The following is a 23,914-nucleotide window of genomic DNA, read 5'->3' as shown; positions in this document are numbered from 1 at the left end:
AATCAGAGCGTACTTTTTGTCGCACTTGTGCGTGGCTTGCGGCTTCTCCCTTCAGAACCTGAGTTTCGTATGAAAGTAATTCCACCTCCACCTTGTCCAGCCAGGTGCAGAGCTCTTCGTGGGTGGAGTGCAGCTGGCTTGAGAGCTGCAGGGCCTGCTCCAGAGTCTTGGCTACATCCGCGCTCAATTTAGTAATATCTTTGTACCTTGCTTTAATGGCTTCCAATTTATCTTGAATTATTAAAACTTCATCACCTAAAGTTTCAAAGGCATGTTAAAAGCTCATGACAGGAAAGAAGTGGGGAGGGAAGGGAGAAGGGTTTCTTTGGATATTATTACATACTGATGAGATTGTCTGGGGGGTGAGGGGGAATAGGAGGCCCTGGCCAGGTAGCTCAGTTGGTTAGAGCATGATCCTGATACGCCAAGGTTGTGTATTCGATTCCCGGGTCAAGACATATAGAAGAATCAATCAATGAATGCACAAATAAGTGGAACAACAAGTCAATGTTCCTCTCCCTCTCTCTCATCAATAAATAAAAAAATAAACAAGTTGGTTTGGATCTGTTTCCTTGGTAAATTTAAGGCTGAAAACATGAAGCCTGGGTTTAGCCACAGTGTGTGTCACAGAATGCAGTCCATCTTAATATTTAAAAAAATTTTCCATCTGATGTGCTCATCTAGAACCACTGCCTCCCACAGGTGGAAAACCAATGCAACTCCATCGTGAGCTTCTCCCACCGTCTCCTGTGCCTCAGTGCTCTGGGTTGTGAGTAATACGCACAGCTTTCATTAAGCACTCAAGTGAGGTCATGAGAAAAAAAATGAGATCATATTTCCACACACCCTTGGTCTGTCTTCAAAGCATTCTCTATGGTAAAGTTTTGGAGTGACATGCAAATTATAATATTTTCCCCATCCCTAAAATATTTTGAAAGCAAAGCAAAATGTCAACTCTGTGATATTTGAAAGATATCTCACCTGTTGTTTGTTTAAGTAGCTCTAAGCCATTTAGTAATGCCTGATCTACATTTTGTTTTCTGAGTTGTATGTCCTCTTGCAGAACCTAAAATGCAGGTATCATTTTTATGAGGGAAAAGAAAAATTAAGTAAGTGTTAACATTAGTCAATATTCAATGTCTTTAACTGGGTGAGATATATCAAACACCGCTTTTTTTTTTATGTACACTGTTGTTCCCACGTTTGCCCTCCTCTTTCCGTCACTGTGGCTCATGTCCCAGGTCCACCTACCACAACTGGCAGCACTCTCCTTGTCAGAAAATACCGGGCTGTGTGGAGATACTGGAGCACCAGTCATCACACACAAAAATGAAATAACAAAGGAAAAGTAAAAAGCCCCACTACTGGACACACTCAATCTCTTCTTTAAAGCAACTTCATTAAAAGCAATCTGTATACAAAGGCAAAGTCTTTCTTGAGAATAGCAACAGGCCTGAATTGTTACAAACACAAAATAACACAGAAATAAGGAAGACCCAGAAAATAATGACAACCGAAATGAAAAGAAAGTGAAATAAAATAAAAGAAATCAAAATACCCGAAGCTCAGACTGCTGCTCCCACAGGCCCTCGGTGCTGTGGTCCTGGACTGAGAGCCTGCTCAGTTTGCCGTGCACTTCGTTCAGCCACGTCATCAGTTCCACTTCGTCTTCCCCAAAAATCTTAGCATTACACAGGGCCTGCTGGAGCAGCTCAGACCTGCTGTGACTTTTCTCTTGAATCTCAATGTACCACACTTGAGAGGAGTCTAATTTATTCTGCACCATATCTTTATCCTCCCTGGAGCTCAAAACCTTTAAGGACTGGCCAATGCTAACAGCCTGGTGTAAATGTTTATTGTGATTGATGATGTCATCTTCTAAGGCCTAAACAAAGTTTACAGAAGGAGAAACAAACAGAATGGACAAATAAAAATGAAAACATAAATAGAATGAAGAGATGACACTTGAAATGAATTTAAGTCGCAACTTGCGTTAACACAACAATACATAACTCAAATTTATGGCATCAAACCAGGAAGGAAAAGGAGGACCAACTCTTACTAATGTGTGGCGGGTATCTTACTTTGTGCTGTGCAATTTGTTCCTCGAGTTTTGATGCTTGGGTTCCTATGGGCTCACAGTTCGCCAGCCTCTTTTCTATGGTTGTAAGCCACTCATTCAGAGGTTCTAAGGTTTCGTGAAATTGCTGCGCCACCACCGAGATACCTTCCAACTGACGATTCCTACAAATGTGCCAAGACACAGAGGTCCCTTAGGGATAAAGACTGCGTGAAATGTTCAACACAAATCTGCACTCATGCTTTCCTGAATTCTGTTCTAAACATTTTTGTAGGAAACTGCTAAGGTTTAGAATTCAAATCTGTCACATTTGAAGAACATGTTAAACTAGTTTTGTTAAATAAAACTAAAGTTGAACAACAGAATAACCCTGAATGCCTGAATCTTATAAAAGTCCTAAGTAACTAGGTTATAATACTTAAAAATAACAACAGTTACAATAACAACAGTAATGTTACAACAACAATATCATCAATTGTCATGACAATGAGATATTATTTACTGAACACATTTATTTTAGGGAAAAAAGCCGAGGGCATTTCCCACGGGAACCAGGGCACAATGTCCTGGGGCACCAGAGAGAAGGAGTCACCTACTGACACATTCTAAAGGCCAACAGGAAGACTTGAACCTCCTTAGCAGCCTCCTTATTCTATGATCCTAGACCTATGATTAATTTTACTCCATCGTTCAATTTTTCTTTTCACCGTTTTGCTCCAAAGGAGGTAGGAATTTATGGAAGTACCCATTCTGCTCAGTGGTCCATCTAGTTTCAACCCAACAAGTCTATGTGCCTCCCCTTCCATGCCGCTACTACTCAAAACTGGTCAATGGAGAGGATGCGGAGATGTAACAGAAAGAGGCTGAGCCCAGAAGCCCAGCAGAGCCGTGCTCTAGGCTTCCTGGCCTTCGTATATATGTTACAGCACCCTTTCGCCCGCCCGCCAGGTGTCCTAGCTAACTCCTCCTCTTCCTCTGATAGCTTAGCTGCCACTTCCCTGCCCCGAGACTAGGTTCTTCCTGCTGAATGCCCCCACAGAACCCTGTAGTTTTGCTCTGAAATTGTTTCACATTTGTCATTACTTTTCAGCTGCTCTTAAACCCCTACTAGACTGCACCCTGAGGACACCACTCATCCCTGCATAGCATCACCAAGCCTGTGCCTGATACACAGAAGGCAGGCAATAACTATGAAGTTAACAAATGAGGAAATTACCCCCGAGAGAAATGCTTTTCTTAAAGAGTTGGGATGTGTCTGGTGACTCCAAGACACAACCATTAGTGGAATGAGAAGAGAGGCACCGTAGCCTTTGCTGTCTATGTTCACACACATGTTAAACATAGGAGAATAACAGGGAAAGTACTACTAAAATACAAAACATCAGCATTAAAGCCACTGCTACTCTTCTAGATCGGAAGTAGCGTCTCAGTTACCTTGTCTCAGCTTTACTGAGCAATGCCTCCCACCTACTGTCCAAGAGACTCAGCTGTTTCAAAATCTTGACTTTATCTGCAGGTTCTGCTGTGGCAGCAATTTTTTCTCCTTCCCGTTTGATTACCTCCACAGTGGACTTGCGGTCATCCAGCAATCTTTGCAGAAGCTGGAAAGAAAACAAATACACACGCAAAAAAGTCAAAGGAATAAACTTACCAATACAAAGGAAAATATATTCTGGGCACTTTTGCTATGTGACCAAAACATATATTTTGTGTGGATTCACAATATAAAAGGATCTGAAAAGTAGTATTTTAAAAGTAATTCATTTTGCTTAATGACTCATTACTACTGGGTCAGACACTGTGATAGAGGCTTTTTGGGTAGGCAAAACCAATATTGATAAGTCCACCAAACCATTCATTTTTAATTTTGTAATGTAAAACAATGGAGTAGTAGGTGCTGTTTAGGATAAATCCACTGCACTGAGAGTGACAAATTCCAATCATTGTAATGAAATGGGAATGTCCTACACATTGAACAATGATCTGTCCCATTAAGACAAAACAGATTGTTATAAATCATTACTGTTTTCCCAACCATTTCCGATGCTGAACAATCCAGTATAGACAGGGAAGTTGAGACTCTGACCAAGTTCACAAGCGAGTGAGGCGAAAATGAGAGGCTTTTGGCTCTTTTTACTAGGTGGGGCTAGCTCCTAAAATCCCTCATGTGGATGAAAACTAAAAAAGAGCTTTTAAATACCACTCCCAACGGAATAGAGGGTGGAACATGTGAGAAGTCTCCAAAGCCAGCTAAATAAGACTGATATTTTAGGGTTTAGCAGCAGAAAATAATCAACTCAATCCAAAGAAAACATTTGGAGAAGCCTGGGATGGAATGTTGGTACAGGTAGCCAGAGCTCAGGGTTCCTTTGCTCTTATCTCCTCAAGTATTTCACAAGCAAGTGCTGTCCGTGCACAGGCACCGAGTTTACTAACAGCAACGAGGAGGGCACGGCGCATAAAATACTATTTCCCTGTGTCCTTCATGTGATCCTCACTGACGGTTAAGGAGTACAGATAGGGACAGTTACCCAGAAGTAACAAGCTAGGAGACTGTTCACTCACTTTCATTTCGAGAGCAAGACTACCAAAGCAGGAGGTAAAGGACCTTGTTTAAAAAGAAGAAACGTAAACTTTCTTGACACACATCAGAGTCATTATAAAAATCAAAGTCTACCAGGTGGTTTAGGCAGTAGAGAAAACCAATTAAGTAGATTACTTTTTTGATAAACTTTATTTTTTTACTTATTTATTTTTTAAAAGAATTTATTCATTTATTTTTAGAGAGAGGGGAAGGGAAGGAGAAAGAGAGGGAGAGAAACATCAGCATGTGGTTGCCTCTCATGTGCCCCCCTCTGGGGACCTGGCCCATAACCCAGGCAGGTGCCCTGAGTGGGAATCGAACTGGTGATGCTTTGGTTTGCAGGCCTGCACTAAAATCTACTGAGCTACACTTCCTCGGTAGCTTGATAAAAGAATAGCATATGGCAATGACGAAAACAAAATCAGAAAATAGGTTTTGTTGGTGAAGCACAGTTTGATAACTCTGGGAGAATTACAAAGGTTTAAATTAAATTGTGACTGGCAAAAATTATATTATTACGTATAAAATAACATTTTGAATATTGTGATATACATTATTGCATTGCATATGCTATACATGATTCAAAAATCGCACAAAAGCCATGCGCAATTTCCTGTGACATTTCTTTAACTCTTATCTCTAAATCTATTTTCAATAGGTTGTATTTCCCAATATACTAAAGTCTTCTAAGTGCTGAACACCAAAATTAAATTAAGTCTCTTAATCCAGTCCCTTCTTTGGAAGGTTTCCCCCAGGAGGACACTCAGCAATGTGCTGGGGTCTGGGGCCCCCATATGTGCTTTCATGTCATGGCTGAAAAACGGGCACTGACCACGTCTCTAAGCGCTTCCCGTCTGAGCGAGTGTCCCCGTCAGTGGCACCACGGTGTATGTGTGGCCCCAAGTAGTCACCACCCCTCGAACAAGTGTGCCTTTCCAACATGGTCCTGACTCCGTGTCAAAAGACACAACAGCTCATTCTCTAGCATATGTCAATCAAATATTTTCCTCTTTAGTGCAGGTTGAAACTCCCCGTGTTTAATCTACACAAAAGGCTATTTCATAGGGATCAACCTAATATATAAGGGAACAGTGGTATTTCTGTCCTAAGTCACCTTCACCATGAATGAAGGCTTCCTCAGCCACTCTGTTTAAAATTGCACACATACGCTCCACTCGGACACCTGCTGTCCCTCATTCTGGCTACCACATTCTAATCCATATCTCACTTCCCTTCTTTGGTTATCACTTGCTAACTTATCACAATGTACTTATTTACTTTATTGCTTCTCTCTCCCTGTCCCTCTTTTCCCATGAAAACGCAAACTCAGTGAAGAACTCTGATCATTTCTATTTGGTGATGTCTATCCCCAGCACCTGGAACAATGCCTGATCCACGGCACCTGGTGGATCAAATATTCCATAAATATTTGTCAAATGGCCAACAAATAATGTCTAGAACACCAATAACCAGTTAACTAGGATATCCTATTGACATAAATAAAGGGCCACAAGTTAATTTTTTACTCTCATTAATATAGAACATGAAACACAATACAAAAGGATCACTGCCTTACCTTCTGCTCTTGTATCTGGGCCTTCACCACCTTGAACTCGGCCGACGGCGGCTTCTGATTGGCCACAAGCTCCTCCGTGTCCACCATCCAGCTGAGCAGGGACTCCAGGGCATCCTGGAACCGCCCACAGTGCAACAGGGCCTCCTGCAGCTGGGCTGCTCTCTGAGCCACCTGCCAAGTTCCAGTTTTTCCAACTTATTTATGTGCTTGAAACAATGAAATCTGCCCACTAGCCACCAGTATTCATGTCTTTCTCCCCACTTGGTCACAAATTTTCTTTTCCTTGTCACTTAAAATCTAACCAAAGCATTGATCATGGACAGAACAGAGGTAGAAAGGCGTGAAACTTTAGCAAGTAAGCCAAGAAGATAAGTTTACCATCATAAACAGTCAATGTGAAAGACAAAAATCTTTGAGATTTTGGGAATATCCAATGCCTTTAATGATTGGCAGTGAACGATCCAAATATTTTAAGGTTACAGAAATAAATAATGCATTAGTCATTTTTATTATTATCCCTGGGGTTCATTTTTTTATGTCCTGCTGATGAATATCAGGGGATAATGATAAAATGACTAAGACTGAAAAAAAACAACAGAGAGAGTCAGAATTATGTTTTGCTAGGCAAAATAACGATGAAGCATCCCATTAAATCCCGCTAGCTCCCAGCTCCGAGTCCTTTTCTACCAGACCAGGGGCTTTGTCGTCTAGTCAATGGAGTCTCTGTGTCGCACAATGCCCGGCTGCCCTTCTCGTGCCTCTTTTCCTTTTGGACAAAGAAAGTAGTTGGCAAGATATTCTAAACACACGGAATATATTTCCACCTGCCGCTGCACTCCAACTGTTTTTAGAGAGCACTGCAATATTAATCAGGCTCTTAAGAATGATAAGTGTGAGTTTGAGGCCCGGCAATGCTAAAGATGTCAATGCAGCAAAAGCTTGTAGACAGACAAGGAGCACTGCCACCCAACACCCATTTCCTGAAAATGCACGCCGCGCCGAGCAAAGACCTCCCGCTGTACATCCACATTATCTCCTTAAGATACCAGAGCATGATTTGCCAGTGTTTTCCCTCATGGGTACATTTTTTTAAAGGTTGGCCCTGTACTTGAGAAGTAAAATAATATTTGGTGTTAATAGTTCCTAAGAAGGGTGGCAAACACTTAGCCCGGGGCTGACAGACAGGCACAGTTGTTCTCTTTTGCCCGGCACGGTGTGACCTATTATGTGCAGTGTGAAATTAGTTGCTGACGTGTGAAAATTAGAAGATTTCACATACGGAGTGAGATTCCCAGGTTCTTTTGAAAGTAAGTGGGACAGGGAGCACAGACCCCTCCACGGCAGAGACCCGCTGGAGCTGAGTACCGTCTGTGCCTTCAGGGGGGTGTGTGGTCTCTCAACACAGGACAAGGTCATGGGCCACCTGCCACCACACCTGCGCTAGTGTGCGTCTATCACAGTCAAGATAATGACAGGGAGAGGCCCTGTTTCATCCGGCTGGATCCCTTTATTTATGTTCCCTAATGAGCTCTGGAGGCACCTGAGTTGGGGCCACCCAGCTCACAGCGATATAAAATGTGGTCATGTTAGGGACATTCAGGTACTATAAATGTGATTCATACTCACGACAAATGCCAGTGAGTGATAACAAACAGAAAAGACAGTGAAGGGTGGAGGAAATTACCTTTTTATTGAGCGTCTTCCACCTTGTGTTGACATCATCCAGGTCCCGCTCCAAACCCTGGGTGCTGGTGCTGTTAGCAGCGCTCTGAATGAGGCCCTGACCCCACCAGTTTACTTCTTGCTGTTTAACCAGCAAGGGTTCGATCTCTTCCTTTTGGAATACCTGCAGTCGGAAGAGCAGTCATCATATGACTCATAGTACCTAATAACCACCACACATAAACACCTGTTCAGTGATCAGATAGCAATGACTGGAGGTAAAGATAATTTTGGTTGCCTATTTATGTCATAGCAACCTTATTAATAACAGCCAGAAAGCAAACTAAATACAAATTCATAATACTTATTATCAAAGCTACCTGGGAATATTAAAGAATAGTTCAGGTGCATTTAACCAAATTACCTATAAAACCAAGAAAATAGTACATGTGTCCTTTCTTTACAGATTTATTATCATAGCACTAGAAATTGCCTATCATTACAGTATAACTATAATGCAAAAATGTATGAAAAATGCAAAGGAACAAAATGATAAGATGGGGCCCAAGCTAAACCCAGTTCCTGGGCAAGGACTCGTATAGGCTCTTCTGAGAATGCCTGCTGTTAGCTGGCCTGAAGTTTGAGACTCGAATTGGATGTGAGAATCACTCACAAGATGATGGTGTGAGCCACGATGCCAACCTGTGGCTGACCACAGGGGCCAAAACACAGGCACAGGAAAATAAAAAAGTGATACGGGCTGGCCCTGCAGTAGCATGGATGCCCATACATCCAGCCCCCTCCACGTCTATCAGGAGGCCAATGGCCTTGCAAGAGGCATGTAGACCTCCCCTTGGACCTGATCACACACAGGGCCAGCCAGAGACTCTGCCTTCACCGTCAGCAGCTTTCCAGACCCTCCCAACCCCGATTCCTCATCCCATCCAATTTATGGTCCCCGGTTGCCTGTAACTGTCAAAAGATCTAATGTGTCAGAGCAAAGTTCCGTGAAAGCAGGAACTTGCTTAAAACAGTTTGTCCTTAAAACAGTTTCGTGCCCTGGACCCACCACACTACCTAGCATGCAATATGTACTTGGTAATCATTTGCCAAATGAACATCAGTACAGAAAAATAATATTTATGTCTTGGAAGGAATGACATCAACCCCTTAACAGATAATACCTGGGGTAGATCAACACTTTCAGAGATAATACAAATGTTTTTAATGCAGGGATTGGAGGATGCCATAAAGAAAATAAGTTCATTTAGCCTGGAAGGAAAGTTTCAGGTAAAGTAAGACAAGGTTTGGGGCACTACATAGGTATGTCCATAGTCCAAGTATGTAAGCAATCAAACAGAATATATGAAAACAGAACAAAGGCAAATATCAGGACGGGACTTGATAAAATTCAGGCATGGTGTGGAAGGTAAGTTTGAAAGATACAGAGGCCGAGGGAGACAAACTCTCCAGCCTCTGCTGGTACAAAGCCCCAAACAGCAGGATGCTCCCGTGCTATTGTATGAATGAGTACATTAGGAATAGCAAACAAATAAATGACCCTTTCCTCCTGAAGCCCCCTCTTATATAGACGATTTCACACTGGAGACTTATATCTATAGAGCACAACCATATATAAAAATTCAACTACTCATAACCAAAGAAATTATAAGAATTCCCCAAATGACTGAGAAGAAAAGTAAGTTTTCACACCTTTTTAAAAGGCATCAATTTACTTCATAAGGCAATAGAAAGTTGAGACAAGGTGGTGAAAATAGAATTTGGTGCTGTATTATGTATGATTCTATGTATGATTTCTTTTTTATACCACTAAGTTACTACTTCTAGGAATGAAGAGCTGTGGATCTGTTTCACTACTCTCCAAAAAAGAAAGAAAGAAAGAAAAAAGTCAGGGGGTGAGGGCAGGGACTGCTACATTCTTAAGCCCAAGAACTTGTCTGGTGGATAAGGATTCAGGGAAAAGTTCTAGTCTCCCTCTTAGAGAACTTTCAGGACAAAAACCAAAAACCTTATAAAATGTTGTAGTCAATTGCCTTAGCCTCTTACCTTGGTTTCAAAGAAATTAATTTTAGAATTACATATCAAGTAGATCTAGGTAAGTTTGTCATGATTTTCTAAAGTGCTACAAAAATATACTAAGGGTTAAAAAGGTTACTAAAGAATCTACATGCTCCCAAGAGCTTCATTGCTTTCTACAAATAAACTGCAAGATCCTTTACATAAAGAAGTACTCTGCCAAGCTTTTACACTAGCGTGCCATTTAAAGGAGGCTCAAGGAAAGGGCATCGCTAATCAGAGCAATCATTTCATGGGCTGAGAAGAGAAACTTTTCTAATATTGTCCAAATTCCTTATCTCTCAGTGGTAACAAAATGCCTATCGAGAAAGCCTTTCCCCCAATCATAAGCACACAAACACAGAGAAGCTTAAAATAAAATACAATGACCTCTGAGGCAAAGTTTACCAGAAGAGCTTAGTAAAAGTACCAAAATAGCTGAACTTCAGTCTAAGTGGGAGGAAAAAAATTACAGGCCTGACAAACAACCTCTACTTATTACGAGGCTGCACCCTTTACTTTCTTACCTCACTCACCACTCACGAGAAGTTAGGATAGGAGCTATCAAGATTGAAAAATGCAGCACAATGTAACTTCTCTGTTTCCACACGCGGAGCTACTGAGAGAAAACTTTCAGCACGTTTTAAAACGTCCTTAATCTGAATAGAGTACTTTACAGACCACAACGATATAATATTGTGTTTGTACCTTTATGACTAAGCCTGTTCAAGCTTAATAAATCCAATGTAGCTGCCCTTAAATGGCAGTGTCTTAAACCACAATTTGTGTAAAAGCCGAATGTTAACATAAAGTCACAGTGGAGGCATTCTAAGTGACAGCAAACAGCCTCCATCTGCACAATCAATAGCAGGGCTCTCTACAGCTGGGAACAATCATTCTCAAAACTGGTCCCTAATTAGTCTGTTGTAATGATCAACTTATCAATATCTGGCATCTTACAGGATACCAGTCAACCCCCCACCCCCCAACAAAAGACTGGATATGATCATTATTAGAAACACGAGTGACCCGTTGAGAACAGAAGCACAAACTTTTGGCACTGCAGGGTTTCAGGTTTACATTAGTTACCTGAACTGACTGAAAGCCATTACAGACTGGGTCCAATACTCCTGCCTGGGCCCTTGTTTTTCTGGGAGCTGCTTTCTTTCTCACTGCTACAAATTTCGGGGAGCACGTCATATGGATCACCTCCGTCTCCTGGGCAGAAAGAGGTGCCTCCACTTCCTCTTCAGATGCTCTGTTGGATTCTTCTGAATTGCATGGTGTTAACAGTATCACATTTTCTTCTAAACTTCTGCTACCACAATCTATGTCATTTCCCCCCAGATCTAAAGGAGAAAGCCCTAAATCCTCGGGATAATCTTCCAAAAGTTCCCTACTTTGGGCTGTGATTTGGAATTCTCCCAGTCCACATGTTTTCCCTTCTTCTCCGGTATTAGAAATACACACCTTTTCTCCATCTCTTGGCATAATTAATGGGTCACACTTAACTCTGCTCTCTCTCCAATCACTCTGCAGGCAGCAATTTTCACCAGGGCTTTCCCTCTGCCCATTTACACCATTCATTTCCTCTAGTGGAGAAACACCCTGTAAAATCATTTTGAAGTTTTCATCAGGGTGGCCACTTCTACATGAAAGCAATGGGACTTTCTGTTCACTAATGGAATTGACAGGAAAAAATGGCGTATGTCGTTCCGCTATATGAATATCTTCAGCAGAAGACAAGTTTGTAATGCGCGACTGGTCTCCAGTTAAAATGCCCGGTTTTTCTTCCCTTTCTGCTGGAGGGCTACATAAACCAGAGTCGTCCTCCTCCGATGTAAGAGAATTAGTCCCCCACCTGCACTTGCTGGCCTTGGTAACAGCATCTGACATATCAGTAGGTTCAACGAAGGAGCTTTCACTTTTGTTTACATAATCCATAAAATTGGCTGGGACAAACATTCGCCATGACCGTCTGTGCTCTTTCTTTTCTGCATGAGATTTGGCCTTGGGTAATCCTGTGGTTCGAATGATATCGCTATTTAGTTTGAGGGCATCAAAGATCATCCTTTCATCTAGTGTGTGAGCTTCACGACCTCTCAGCTCAAACCCACTGGAAGAAGCAAGGGCACCGTTGGAGCATAAAGAACTAACATCCAGTGTCCTGTGACTGTAGGGTAAGGTCCGATCAGCAAAATGCCTGGAAGACAGGCTACCTTTTGAACCAGAGTCTATCTGTTCATTTAGTCTAACAGTATCATAGATCGACCGCTGTGGGACATAACAGTCTTCGATATTTAGGTCCTCCTCTTCTTCACCTTTCCCTACACATGGGGGATTCTGACGTAAACAGTCTGGTCTGCTAAGTGGCTTCCCCATTTTGTAGACAGTTAAAGCAAATATTGCAGCTCTTAAAACAGAAAATAAGAAATAAGGCAAAGCATCTTTCACAAAAGTATACTTCTGAACAGAACTATAAAGTGTCTTTAGCATAAAGACACATGCTCAAATAACATACATCGTAACAGATGAGGTGTTTAAGGTCATCATCAGTGCCACAGTCTAAATGCAACTATCCTTTCAGCTGGTAGCTTTCAGAGTGATTCTAAAAAAATAAAGTGCATCAAGAACACAGAGCAGAAATCTCCTTCCTCCCCCTTCCCCACCCCAAAGTTCCCTTTCACATACTCCAAAACACAGAAAACACACACCCACAAACATACACTTAACAGTGGCTCAAAGAGTCAGAACATTCCATTGTCAATCCATTTCCCTTTTCAGTCGAATTTTGCATCTGAGATTTCCATATTAAAATTCCCAAATGAGCAAGCATTTTAACAGGCTGACTGTTAACTGAGGCAGAGCTCTGGTTAATTGTAATCCACTTAAAGGTGGCTTGCAAAACTTCATCTCCTTTATAAATAAACCATCCTTTAGAAACTTAAAAAACAAACACAGGGACTGTGTATTGTTCAGATCAAGGCACGGAACCAATAGTCTGAGAAAAATAAGTCTAATGCTGTAAGAAAGTTAAAATTTTCTATTACTTTTTTGGGGGAGTAGCTATAAATAATCTGAATTCAACCGGCAGTTTTTCTTCCCATATTAAGCTTCTCTGAGGCTAGTCAGAACTATCCAAAGGGGAAAAAAAATCCAACTTTGGGACAGCCAGGCCAGTACAATCCAGCAACTGTTTAAAGTAAACAGTTTAGAAAGCATGGTGTTCTATAAACTCTCCTTTTAAAAAAAAAGCCATTTTCTAGGGTCTTATCTGATCTTCCTTAAGAAGGCTTATTCCACCTGAGGCAATTGCAGCAAAGAAGAGCTCCGGGTTTCCTCTAAGGCACAGGCAGCGTCATTCACATTCAAGCTGAAAACCGAGACTGCTCTGTCCTTTGAAACTGACCAACTGTGGCCGCAGTTTGTCTTTCATTTTAGCTACAGCTGGAGAGAGGCAGAGGTGGCGACGGAGGAGGCAGAAAAGGAACTCCGGCAGGGACCTCCTGCGCTGTCCCCAGCTCCTCAAGGCAGTCCGGTGCCTGGCAGGGCAGGCATCCTCCCAAGCCAGGGCGCTTCCAGGAATGCTCTCTCTCTTTAGGCAACATCTGCTCCGTCCCTTCGTCTTCGGAGCGCTGGGGACGCGCAGCTCTCCGGCACTTCACTGCTACGCCCTCCCGTGACTTAACTTCGCAGTCATCTTTCCTTTGACTCCTTGCCTCCTTTCCAAGTGGCGAGCGGTTTCAGGGGGAGGTTCCCAGAGGCCTGAGAGGCTGCAATGCAACAGCTTGGTGGTGACATCAGCGCAAATCAGACCCACGGGGGGGAGAGGCAGCACGGGTTCAGAATCGCCCCAAGCGCACCACCTAGTTCAAAATAGGAAGGGATTCCAAGGGCTTGCAGAAGCAGAACCTGACACCAGGAACTCCGCGAAGAAATAATTTCTGTGAACATCCGGTGACCGTGCTCATTTGAATATTAAACAGGGAGAGAAAGAGCTAACAGGTCCCTGTCCTTCTGTTGAAACCACACTCTCATATGGTTGCAGACTCTGTGTACATAGGATCTGCCACGCGAAGTGCAGATCACTTTGAAGTCCTGTTGTGTCATTCTTTTTAAAGCCCAAGTTCAAATCTAACTGTTGTCCAGAGTAGATGATTTCTATGGCAGGGTGCCCAGAGCACCGCTGACATGAGTATTAGTAGTTACTAATAACCACGCAGTCCTCTTGAGGTTAAGAGATCAGTAGTAAGTGACTCCAGATATTTCATAAACAAAATCACATGCACAGATTTTTATCTATTGAACAAACAGTCTTTTAAAATACTATTTGGAAACAAAATCAAGCCAAGCCTTTAGCCTTTGGGGGGAATTTAATACTTTTATTTAAATAAAATTTACCCATTCTTTATTTTACTTAAATAAGCAACGTTGCCAGAGTAGCAGATAGAGTTATAAGTGAGAGCAGATTGTCTTTTCTCCATCTCACAAAGTAATAATTTGAACATAAATAAAACGACACTGACCCCAAGTGAAGAAGGCAGTTCTAGCCAAAACAACCTTATACTTTCTCTGATACTTTTACAGAAAAATATGTGAGTTTTGAATAATGAGAAAACATTATTCCAAAACTATTTTTATAAACCTAAAAACTGAATCTTAAAAAGAAAACACCTAGGGGTGGGGAGTTAGGGGATGGAGGGACCAGGCAAAAAGGAGAAAGAATTCATGGACATTGACAATGGGGTGATGGTGAGGCTGGGTGGGTGGGGGGCAGAGTAGGTAATAAGGAGGACAAATGGAAACAAAAAGAAATACAATAAAAAGTAAATTTAAAAAGTCTATCCATAACCAAAACTCTGTAAGTACTGTAACATACCCATTCAATAATTATTAGATACAATTCAGTGTGTGCTGATCAAGTCGTTAAAATACATACGGAGCCATCTGTAAAGGAAAAAAAAATACCCAACAATAACACAATATCGATGCCCTTTTTTTACAGACAAGAAGGAAATATTTCAACATGCACTGGATCCTGTGATTGATTTGAGCACATAGGTTGTTCTGAGGTGCTGATGGCAAGAGACAGAAAAACACGCACACAAGTTGCCATGTTTGAACAGTGGCATTGGCCGCCAGGCCAGGAATTAGTAGAGAATAAGGGTTTTACTCCCAACTGCCACTATCTTGACACATAACCCTGGGAAGCTACTTATTCATGGCAATATTAATAATTACATTTCCATGAAATGTGGATGAGGGCCTTTCTCTAAACATTCTGAGACAATCACAGAGCTTTTCATATGAAAGAATGTCCCTAATTCAGTCCACCTTACACTCTAACTCTGAATCATTCATGCAATATTATTCTAATCTTACGTAAAACTAAGAGCAACATGTAACCTCACATTTGAGGTGGATAGTACATTTTCAAAACTACAATGCTAACTCACTCATAAATTCAGCCTATCATCAGAGTGCTCTCTGTCTGCCGAATACCATGGTAAGCACTAGCAAAACACATACAGAGACGAAGTGCCACTGTCCTTCCACAATTTACAGTGCCACGGAAAATGTAAGTGGGGAAGTGGGTGTGACACTGTTTAGAAGGAGGACATACTATAAAAAAATGTCCTCTGGCTGATTATGCTGAAGTATGCGCCATTAAAAAAAAACAGAATTCCTATTTTATTCAAATGATTTTGGCTAATTTTATTAATCATGATCCTAATACATTCTGATTCAAGTTAAAATTTGCACTATTACATGAGTACTGATGACAATTATATGTAGATATACATAGATATATCTTGTTACCTGAAACCACATTCTGAAGACTAGAGACTATGAAAGAGCTCATATTTAGAACATAACTGAACTGGCTTATCTTTTCCTCCCAAGTTTGGTTTATATAGCTACTTTAACTATTAATGTCTCTGACATTAATAAAATCAAGATTTATTAAACTATGTCCAACAGTAATCATTATATCTAGATTTCTCACATTTTCACAGGAGAAATACAGAATAAAATGAGCAGTTTTTTTTGAAAAACCATCAACAGTATTATTTTATAAAATGTTAAATGTTCTCAAAACATTACTTTGGCAGAGTCTACCACATGTGATCTAGGTAAAGGATCTTCTAAAGGCAGACAAATGATTTGGGGAAAGTACACAAATACGAAATGAAATATAAGCAAAATAGCACCACTTTCTCATTTTATATTTCTAAATTCAGTTAAATGTTTAAAAGCAAAGTTTCTGAAGAATCTTCCCACTTAGTACAACAGTCCCCTTCATACAAATGTTAAAAGACTAATTTCATCGACTGCAATATCTAGGTTTTAGAACTGACAGATTGGAGATATTAAGAAAATCAATGTGTAATAAGTGGAAAAATGTCTGCATGAATAAATGCAGCATTATTCATAAAAACTGACAAAAGTATCCTCCTGGCCAAATGCTCCTGAAATCTGGGTTAGAAACTAGAGATTTTTTTCCCCTGGGAGTAAAAAAATAGGCCTTAAGAACAACAATTTCTCCTATTCTTTCTAAAACAGGCCATTAGCTAATGAAAACTGAAAGCATCCTATATTTTCAGTGTTCAGACTAACAAAGTTCTTCACAAATGGCTAAAAGAGTTTACAAAGACATTCATCAGATAACTATACAACAGCTACTTATTTTAGTGGAAAATAGTTTATATTTAACAGAAGTAGACTATTCAGACCCCACCACAAAAGCAAACAAGTTCAGAAACTCTTCATAGATTTATTGTGTGCTTGTGATGGAAATATCTTTAACAAGCACCTGCTATTCTTCCTGTAAGTTACTATGATACAACAAAGACTATGTTTCCCCCCATCTTCAAAATGTTGTTCAGAAAGAAAATACTCTATATAACATGGAATGATTCTATGTGTAAACATTATTAATGAAAATATATGCATATATGTACATATAACTTCTAAAAGTTGATTAAACAAAAAAGTCATCCATGAAGCAAAACCAATACACAGATTAATGACCTCATTTAATTTCCTTCAGAGAAACAAAACCCAAGCCAAACAAAAACTAAAAACACTTCTCATATTCAAACCCGGACCATAAAAAAGCAATCTTGAAATTAAGACACAGATATGTAAGGAACAGGAAAGTGAGCACACAGACATCTTCTCAGGGAGTCATGGTTCTTTAACATCTCTAAATGCTTTTCACTTAATTTACAATCATAGCATTGACCTGTCCTCAGCTATTACTTCACGGTCAAACTAACAACAGAGCAAATTCTTCTCTCTCTCTCTCTCTCTCTCTCTCTCACACACACACACACATACACACACACACGGATATATATACAACTTAAGTAACTTTCCACGTTAGTTAAATATATTATGTAAGTATTCTTTTATCTAAGAGATGCCTATGATGACAGTAGATGCTTTGGTGGGGATCACTTTAAAATAGTAACATAGGATCATCCTGTTAACAACCACCACAAAACCATTTAAAAGATCTGTTGTAAAATCTCTGGCTAGAACTGCCCTCAGAACAACCTATTTTTCATCTCTCCATCTTAAACAAAGTAAAAGAAGTTAAGAGAGGCAATATACCATAAAGAGTCACAACACTGGTTAGTAGCAACAGTGGAACCCACATTGCCAAGTTCACTTTTGACAGCCCTTTTGGAGCAGAGTGTGTGATGGGAGAAGGAAGGCACCCATCTGATGCCTGCCCTGGGCAAGTGACAATATGACGTACGTATTATTACTACACAGCAGATTGGCTCCACCCCTTAGTAGTTTGAAATGGTCTCTGCTTCGGCGGGGCTTCTCTCTTATCCATCTCACACGATAGTCTTTCTTCCCCAAATCATCAATGCCACTTGGACAAAGCTGATTGAACAATGTGACCTTCCTGTAAAGCCCGTGCATCAAGTTACAGTTTCTGTAGTAAAAATATTTTCACCTTTAAAAATGCTAGAAGAAGGTATCATACAACCTCCTTGCTAATTAATGTACTCTCATTGACAAAAATCAAGGAAGAATTTTTTTCCCTAAAAAAAAAACCTCTTCTGCATCAGCTTTTCTAATCCTCCCCTGTTCTCAACAGAACAGTGAGCAGTTCATCACTGACCTCTAAATAACAACGTGGTCACACTTAACCACGATTAAAGCATTTGTTGGGCAGTTTATCTTTAAAAATATGGTGATATTGCAGAGGTTGCTTTAAGATGATTTAATAAATATCTTAGTAAGATACTTGCAAGTAATTTATTTCAGCAATACTATTTACAAAGAGTGCTGAAACTGCCTGGCTTCTCTAGCCTCAGGACACCTGGCGTTTAGTTTACTCAACATTCAAATGATGGTGGCAAGTGAGGTTACACAATGTCTTCACCTGGACCAGAGAGAATTTATTACAGTATAATTAGGCATGTGTTCTGGTCTCTGTGGTTTCCACTTGGCTGAAAAATTCTCTGCTCTGTATAACACTATTCTCATTTTGGAAATTAAAAAAAAAAACAAATCTTCGGCTCAGGGAGATTTCTACCAGTGACGTTTATTTTTGTGGGAACAAAATGAATTGCAATCGGGGCAGAAGTAAACAGTAAGCAGGTCCTGCTTAGGACCTTTTAGGACCTTTTACCATGGCCTAGATAGAGGTGGAGAGAAGTGTCCATTTAGCTAAAATGTGACTGGATATACTCATTAAAACATCAAGTTTCTTTGATCTTCACTGAAACTAAATCAGATCAATATGGTGATAATAATTACTTCGGGATAATTAGAAAAATCTAATCGGCTGTTGATGACGTCATAGGACTTGCCAGGACACATTTCTATATAGTTGATTACATATGTCTTTGATAAATAAAAGTGTGGAAACATTAATATTACTTAATGTAATTTAGACTAGAAGCTAAATTTGACCTAGAGTCTTCAACAGAAGGCAGGGCTAGGGGAACACCCAACGTTTTTACTTTCTTCCTCAGAATGTATGGCAGTGTGCATATAATCTGATGTAACCATAGCAACGTGTAAGCAGAAAAATGGTACTTTGAATTATCAACAGTAATGAAAAACACCTTGCTCTTCAGACATTTTAGTCCAATGACTACTATTCAGAAGTAGAAAAAGCATGGTAAACAGAACTTTCATTTCAAAAAGGTTTAAAAGTTTAAGCTAATACAAAAGGTAATACCAATCAATTTTCAAAACTTGGAATAGCTTTCACTGACAGTGAATTAGGAAATGTGGTTCAGAACAGCATTTGTTTTCAATCATGTTTGGGTTGGTATCTTAGACATGAATTTTGTCCTTTAAGGATATTAACTGTTACTTCTTTTTTAAAAAATTGATTTTAGAAAGAGAGAGAAGGGAGAGAGAGAAACATCAATTTGTTGTTCCACTTATTTATGCTCCATCGGTGGATCCCTGTCTGTGCCCTGACTGGGGATGGAACCCATGACTCTGGCGTATCCACATGCGGCTCTAACCAACTGAGCTACCTGGCCAGGGCCTTAACTGGTATTTCTTACGTTAAATTTTAGAGGGGGCGGAAATGGAAGCTGAGAAAGTCTGTCCTACCAACTTTAAATAACTCATGAAGTTCCTAGTGAAAATAAGGCAACTGTTACTAAGTAAACAGGTAATAGCTATTATTAAAGTTTAGTTCTAAAGGCAGTTTATTTTATGTTATGAAAAACTGTTATAAGATTTCATCAATGACATTAAGTTCAACTAAATCTACCAGAAAGAGTAATGTCAAACAGGATTATATTTTGAAGTCCATAATAAAGATAGACTCTTGAAACCCAGTACCTTCAGTGCTTCTCTGTTTTTAGAAATTAGAATAACTAGTAGTTTGCTATTTTTAGCAAACTATTAGTTTTCCCCTCTACCTAAATTATTCCTCTTATTTTTTAAAACATATTTCTAAAATATTACATTAAAACTAATATTCAACTAAAGCCTAGTGCCCAACACAAACTAAATTAAGTTGTGAATCACAAACTAATTCATCACTTAAGATATAATCACTAAGACAACGAAATGTGTGACTCTTTCTGGCAGTGCTGGCAATCATCACTGGTGTCATCACAGCGTCCACACACCAGTTTCTAAGTCCGTTCCATTCACGCTTATCTCTTATTTCTCGTAGCAGCTTGTCTACTGGAACACGTTCCTCAGGGGGGTGTTCCTGGCGTTTCAGATTACAGTGAACAATGGCTGGTTACTCAGGCCCCCAAAGTAGGTTACAGCGAAAACGATTTGAAATTTTCCCAGAGAAATTATCAGATGGGCAACGTGATAAATACAGCTGACACCACACGCTGCATTAGCTCTATCGAAACCATGCAGGCTCTCACACTTACTACTTGCTTGACCTTGGGCAAGTCACTTAACCTCCCTGGGTCTCGGCTGCCTTCCAGTGAAATGGGGCACCCACCTCTCCTGACTGTTAACAAGATTAAAGACTGAGAGTTTAGAAAAACGCTTGATGCACAGTTAGGTGTTAACTGTTGTCATGACTACTTTTTAAAGCACAAATAAATAAATAGAATCAGTAACTGTATAAGTTATGTTATTTACCATAATAATATTCTTGCCCTTTTTTACCTATGGCACTGGAATATATTAAATGCAGGTGGTTTTTCCACTTGGAAACTTTTATTTTAGTCACTGGGTCACACGACACTGATGGTGTGTCATGATAGTCTTTGGTATGAATGGCATTAAAATCAATCAACTCCCTCCAAAGAAATCACAAAACAGACCAGCACAGTGTGCTAAATGGTTTAGTTTTCTTCACAATGGAATAAAACAATCTCTCTAACCACTGATGGCAAAGATGCTCAATTTAGCACTTTTCAATCTGAAAAACACTTTTGATGCAATGGCATCGAAAACACTGGGAGGAAAACACTGTTCCTCCTCCTTTCGCTTTTTCTTACTTTCAAAAGAATTCTCGAGCCCTGGATGGTGTAGCTCAGTGGGTTGAGCGCAGGCCTGGGAACCAAGCAACCACAGTTTGATTCCCAGTCGGGGCACATGCCTGGGTTGCAGGCTGGTTCCCAGCAGGGGACACACAAGAGGCAACCATACACTGATATTTCTCTCCCTCTCTCCTTCCCTTCCCCTCTAAATATAAATAAATAAAATCTTAAAAAAAAAAAAAGAATTCTCCACCTGGGGAGACACATTCTCACTGGCCTCATGCAGCAGCACCACTACTTTTGCCCCCCCCCTTTTTTTAGAGGTATTGAAGTGGTAAAGAGAAATGAACAAACTCTTTTTCTCAACACAAATTCATGGAAAAATCTATAGAAATAAAAATGTTTCAAAAAGGCACTGAATATGCTTAAAGTTCATGAGTAAAAAGACAACTTGGTTACTGTCATTTAAGCCTTCAAGTTTTGTCAGTGGTCTGCAGAGGACTCCAACATCCTCTGTCTAAGGAACACTCCCTACTCAAGTCTCTGGAGCGGCAACTGCCACAGAACTTTGCTTTTCTCAAACAGAATTTCTCTCAGATGAACCTTTATTTTGCAAATCAGAAATATGGAAGTTTGGCAGAGTAATGAAGGAAGTGAAGTCAACAGTAGGTAGTTTCCTTCACTTTCAGGAAAGAAGATCTAAAGATAGAATCACAGCCCTGAAGGAACTGGGTTTCTAAGGAACTTTATAAACAGCAAATAACCACAATTTTTTTAAAAGGAGAAAATAAAGTTATTTTGAAGTTTTCAGAATTCAGGCACCTAAACACTGTCATTAAGGATGAGCAAGGGAAACACTGTATCAAATATAACAGCACAGAATTTGGAAGTCCACTTCAGTTACAATTCATTTCTTATGGGAAGCAATGTGTGGTTTTGCAAATTCTGTTTTCATTTGGTCTTATTTTATCGTTTAGGTGCTAGTGGTGGGACTTACCATTTCACTGGTCTCTACTGGAAAGTAAACCACACCCACACACCTCATAAATAGAACAGGAGACACGCCAACCTCGCAGGTTCCTAAGACTCCCAGGCAGCAAATGCTTGCTATTTAGAACCTTCTCAGTGCAGGGATGACCATCCACTACTGTTCTTATCATTGAGATGCAGCTTCTGTTCTTATTATCATAAATGAGGCCAATCCTAGTGACACTGAACCGGGCCCAGCATTTCTCCTTATGTCCCATTCATGGAGAAGCATCACTGTGTGCTGTCGAGTGGTGACAGACATTCCTTGGCACTGAGGAACTTATCCTCCTATCAAACATAATTTATTCTTAACCCTCTCGGGCAGGAACTCAAGATCTTTGTTTTGTAAAATGAGGATTATAATATAAAATAGTATAGCCACTTTGCAAGGAGTTTAATTAACCGTTGGTCAAACTGTTAAACATAGAATTACTGTGTAACCCAGCAATCCTACTCCTCCGTACACTGTTGACCCCTGAACAACACAGATTTGAACTGCGTAGGTCCACTTACATGGGAATTTTTTCAGTAAATACCTGCACTGTTTTTGATTTATGGTCCATAGTCCACGGGTGCAGAGAGCCGACTGCCTGCACTGATGTATGCTATCTCATACTGGCAGATTTTGGTATCGTGGTGGTCCTGGAACCAATCCCCCATGGAAGGAAAACTAAATTTGGTGGGTGTCAGTTAACGTGGACCTTTGACTGTGTATGTAGGGGGTTGGTGCCCCTAGCCCCCACATTGTTCAAGGGCCAGGTGTGTATGTACCAAAGAGAAATGGAAACATACACCCACATAAAACTTGTATGTGAATGCTCTTAAAAGCATTATTCCTAACAGTCAAAAAGTGGAAAGAGTCCAAATGTCCACCAATGGATGAATGGATAAATACAATACACGATATCGCACATCCATACAATGGAATATTCTTCAACTGTAAAAAGGAATGAAGCACTGACATATGCTACATGGTAAACTTTGAAAACACTGTATCAAGTGAGAAGCAGATTACAATATTACATATCATATGAATCCATTTTTAATTTTAATTTATTTTTATTTTTTATTATTGTTCAATTACAGTTATCCCCACTTACCCCTCATTACTTTCCTCCACTCTACCCACCTCCACGTGCCCTTCAGTAAATGAGTGGCTCAAAAATGGTGGCACATTTACACTATGGAATTCCACGCAGCAGAAAGAAGAAAGAAATTCCTACCCTTCATGACAACATGGATGGAACTATAGAGCGTTATGCTAAGTGAAATAAGCCAGGCAGTGAAAGACAAACACCATATGATCCCACCTATAAGTGGAACCTAAACGACAAAACACACAAGCAAGCAAAATAGAACCAGAGACATGGAAATAAAGAATAAACTGATAGTGACCAGAGAGGATGGAGGAGGGAAATATTGGGGGAAAGAAGGGGAGGAGTCATCAAGGAATGTGTCATAGAGGAGGACTGAATGTATGAATCCACTTACACGAAATGCCCAAAACAGGCAAATCCATAGAGAGAGAAAGTAGATTAGTGGTTGCCTAGAGCTGGGAGCTGGCCACAGGTGGGAATCAGGAGCGGTTGCTAACTAAATGTTAAGGGGTTTGTTTCTTTTGGGGTGAATAAAATGTTCTAAAATTAGGTTGTGGTGATGGTCGTACTACCCTGTGAATGTACTAGAAAATGCAAATTGTACATTTTAAATGGGTGAATTTTATGGTAGACAAATTATATCTCAATAAAGCTATTAAAAAGTACATACACACTTACATAAACACATGTGCAGGAGCACACTATAAGGAAATGCATCAAAAATACTAATAAAGTTTCCATATGTAAAAAAATGCCCCTCTTTAAAAATATGAATTTTTGGAGGAAAAGATTTTACAAAGAAGAAATTCAATTAAGAAGGATAAGACCATAAAAGAGGAAAGGGCAGGAAAAGACTCTAACTCACCA

At 40.1% G+C, this 23,914-nt stretch overlaps 1 protein-coding gene across 20 annotated transcripts in view; it reads right to left on the bottom strand.

Moving 5' to 3' along the window:
• DST (dystonin) overlaps positions 1-23,914 on the bottom strand; it is a 453,023-nt gene that overhangs the window by 70,086 nt on the left and 359,023 nt on the right. For 16 of the 20 annotated variants that reach the window (XM_053664966.1, XM_053664967.1, XM_053664968.1 and 13 more), the window contains 7 exons: positions 7,925-8,086; positions 6,241-6,411; positions 3,515-3,681; positions 2,085-2,244; positions 1,559-1,885; positions 982-1,066; positions 14-255 (listed from right to left, as the gene is read on the bottom strand). In XM_053664966.1, coding sequence (XP_053520941.1) covers positions 14-255; positions 982-1,066; positions 1,559-1,885; positions 2,085-2,244; positions 3,515-3,681; positions 6,241-6,411; positions 7,925-8,086 — 1,314 coding nt within the window. The remainder of the gene's footprint in view (positions 1-13; positions 256-981; positions 1,067-1,558; positions 1,886-2,084; positions 2,245-3,514; positions 3,682-6,240; positions 6,412-7,924; positions 8,087-23,914) is intronic. The other 4 variants (XM_053664975.1, XM_053664984.1, XM_053664978.1 and 1 more) reach the window with 1 other exon arrangement.

The sequence above is a fragment of the Artibeus jamaicensis genome, unplaced genomic scaffold, assembly GCF_021234435.1.
Source record: "Artibeus jamaicensis isolate MK-2021 breed Jamaican fruit bat unplaced genomic scaffold, CSHL_Jam_final contig_388, whole genome shotgun sequence".
Lineage (NCBI taxonomy): Eukaryota > Metazoa > Chordata > Mammalia > Chiroptera > Phyllostomidae > Artibeus > Artibeus jamaicensis.
This window is presented reverse-complemented; position numbering and strand designations above follow the sequence as displayed.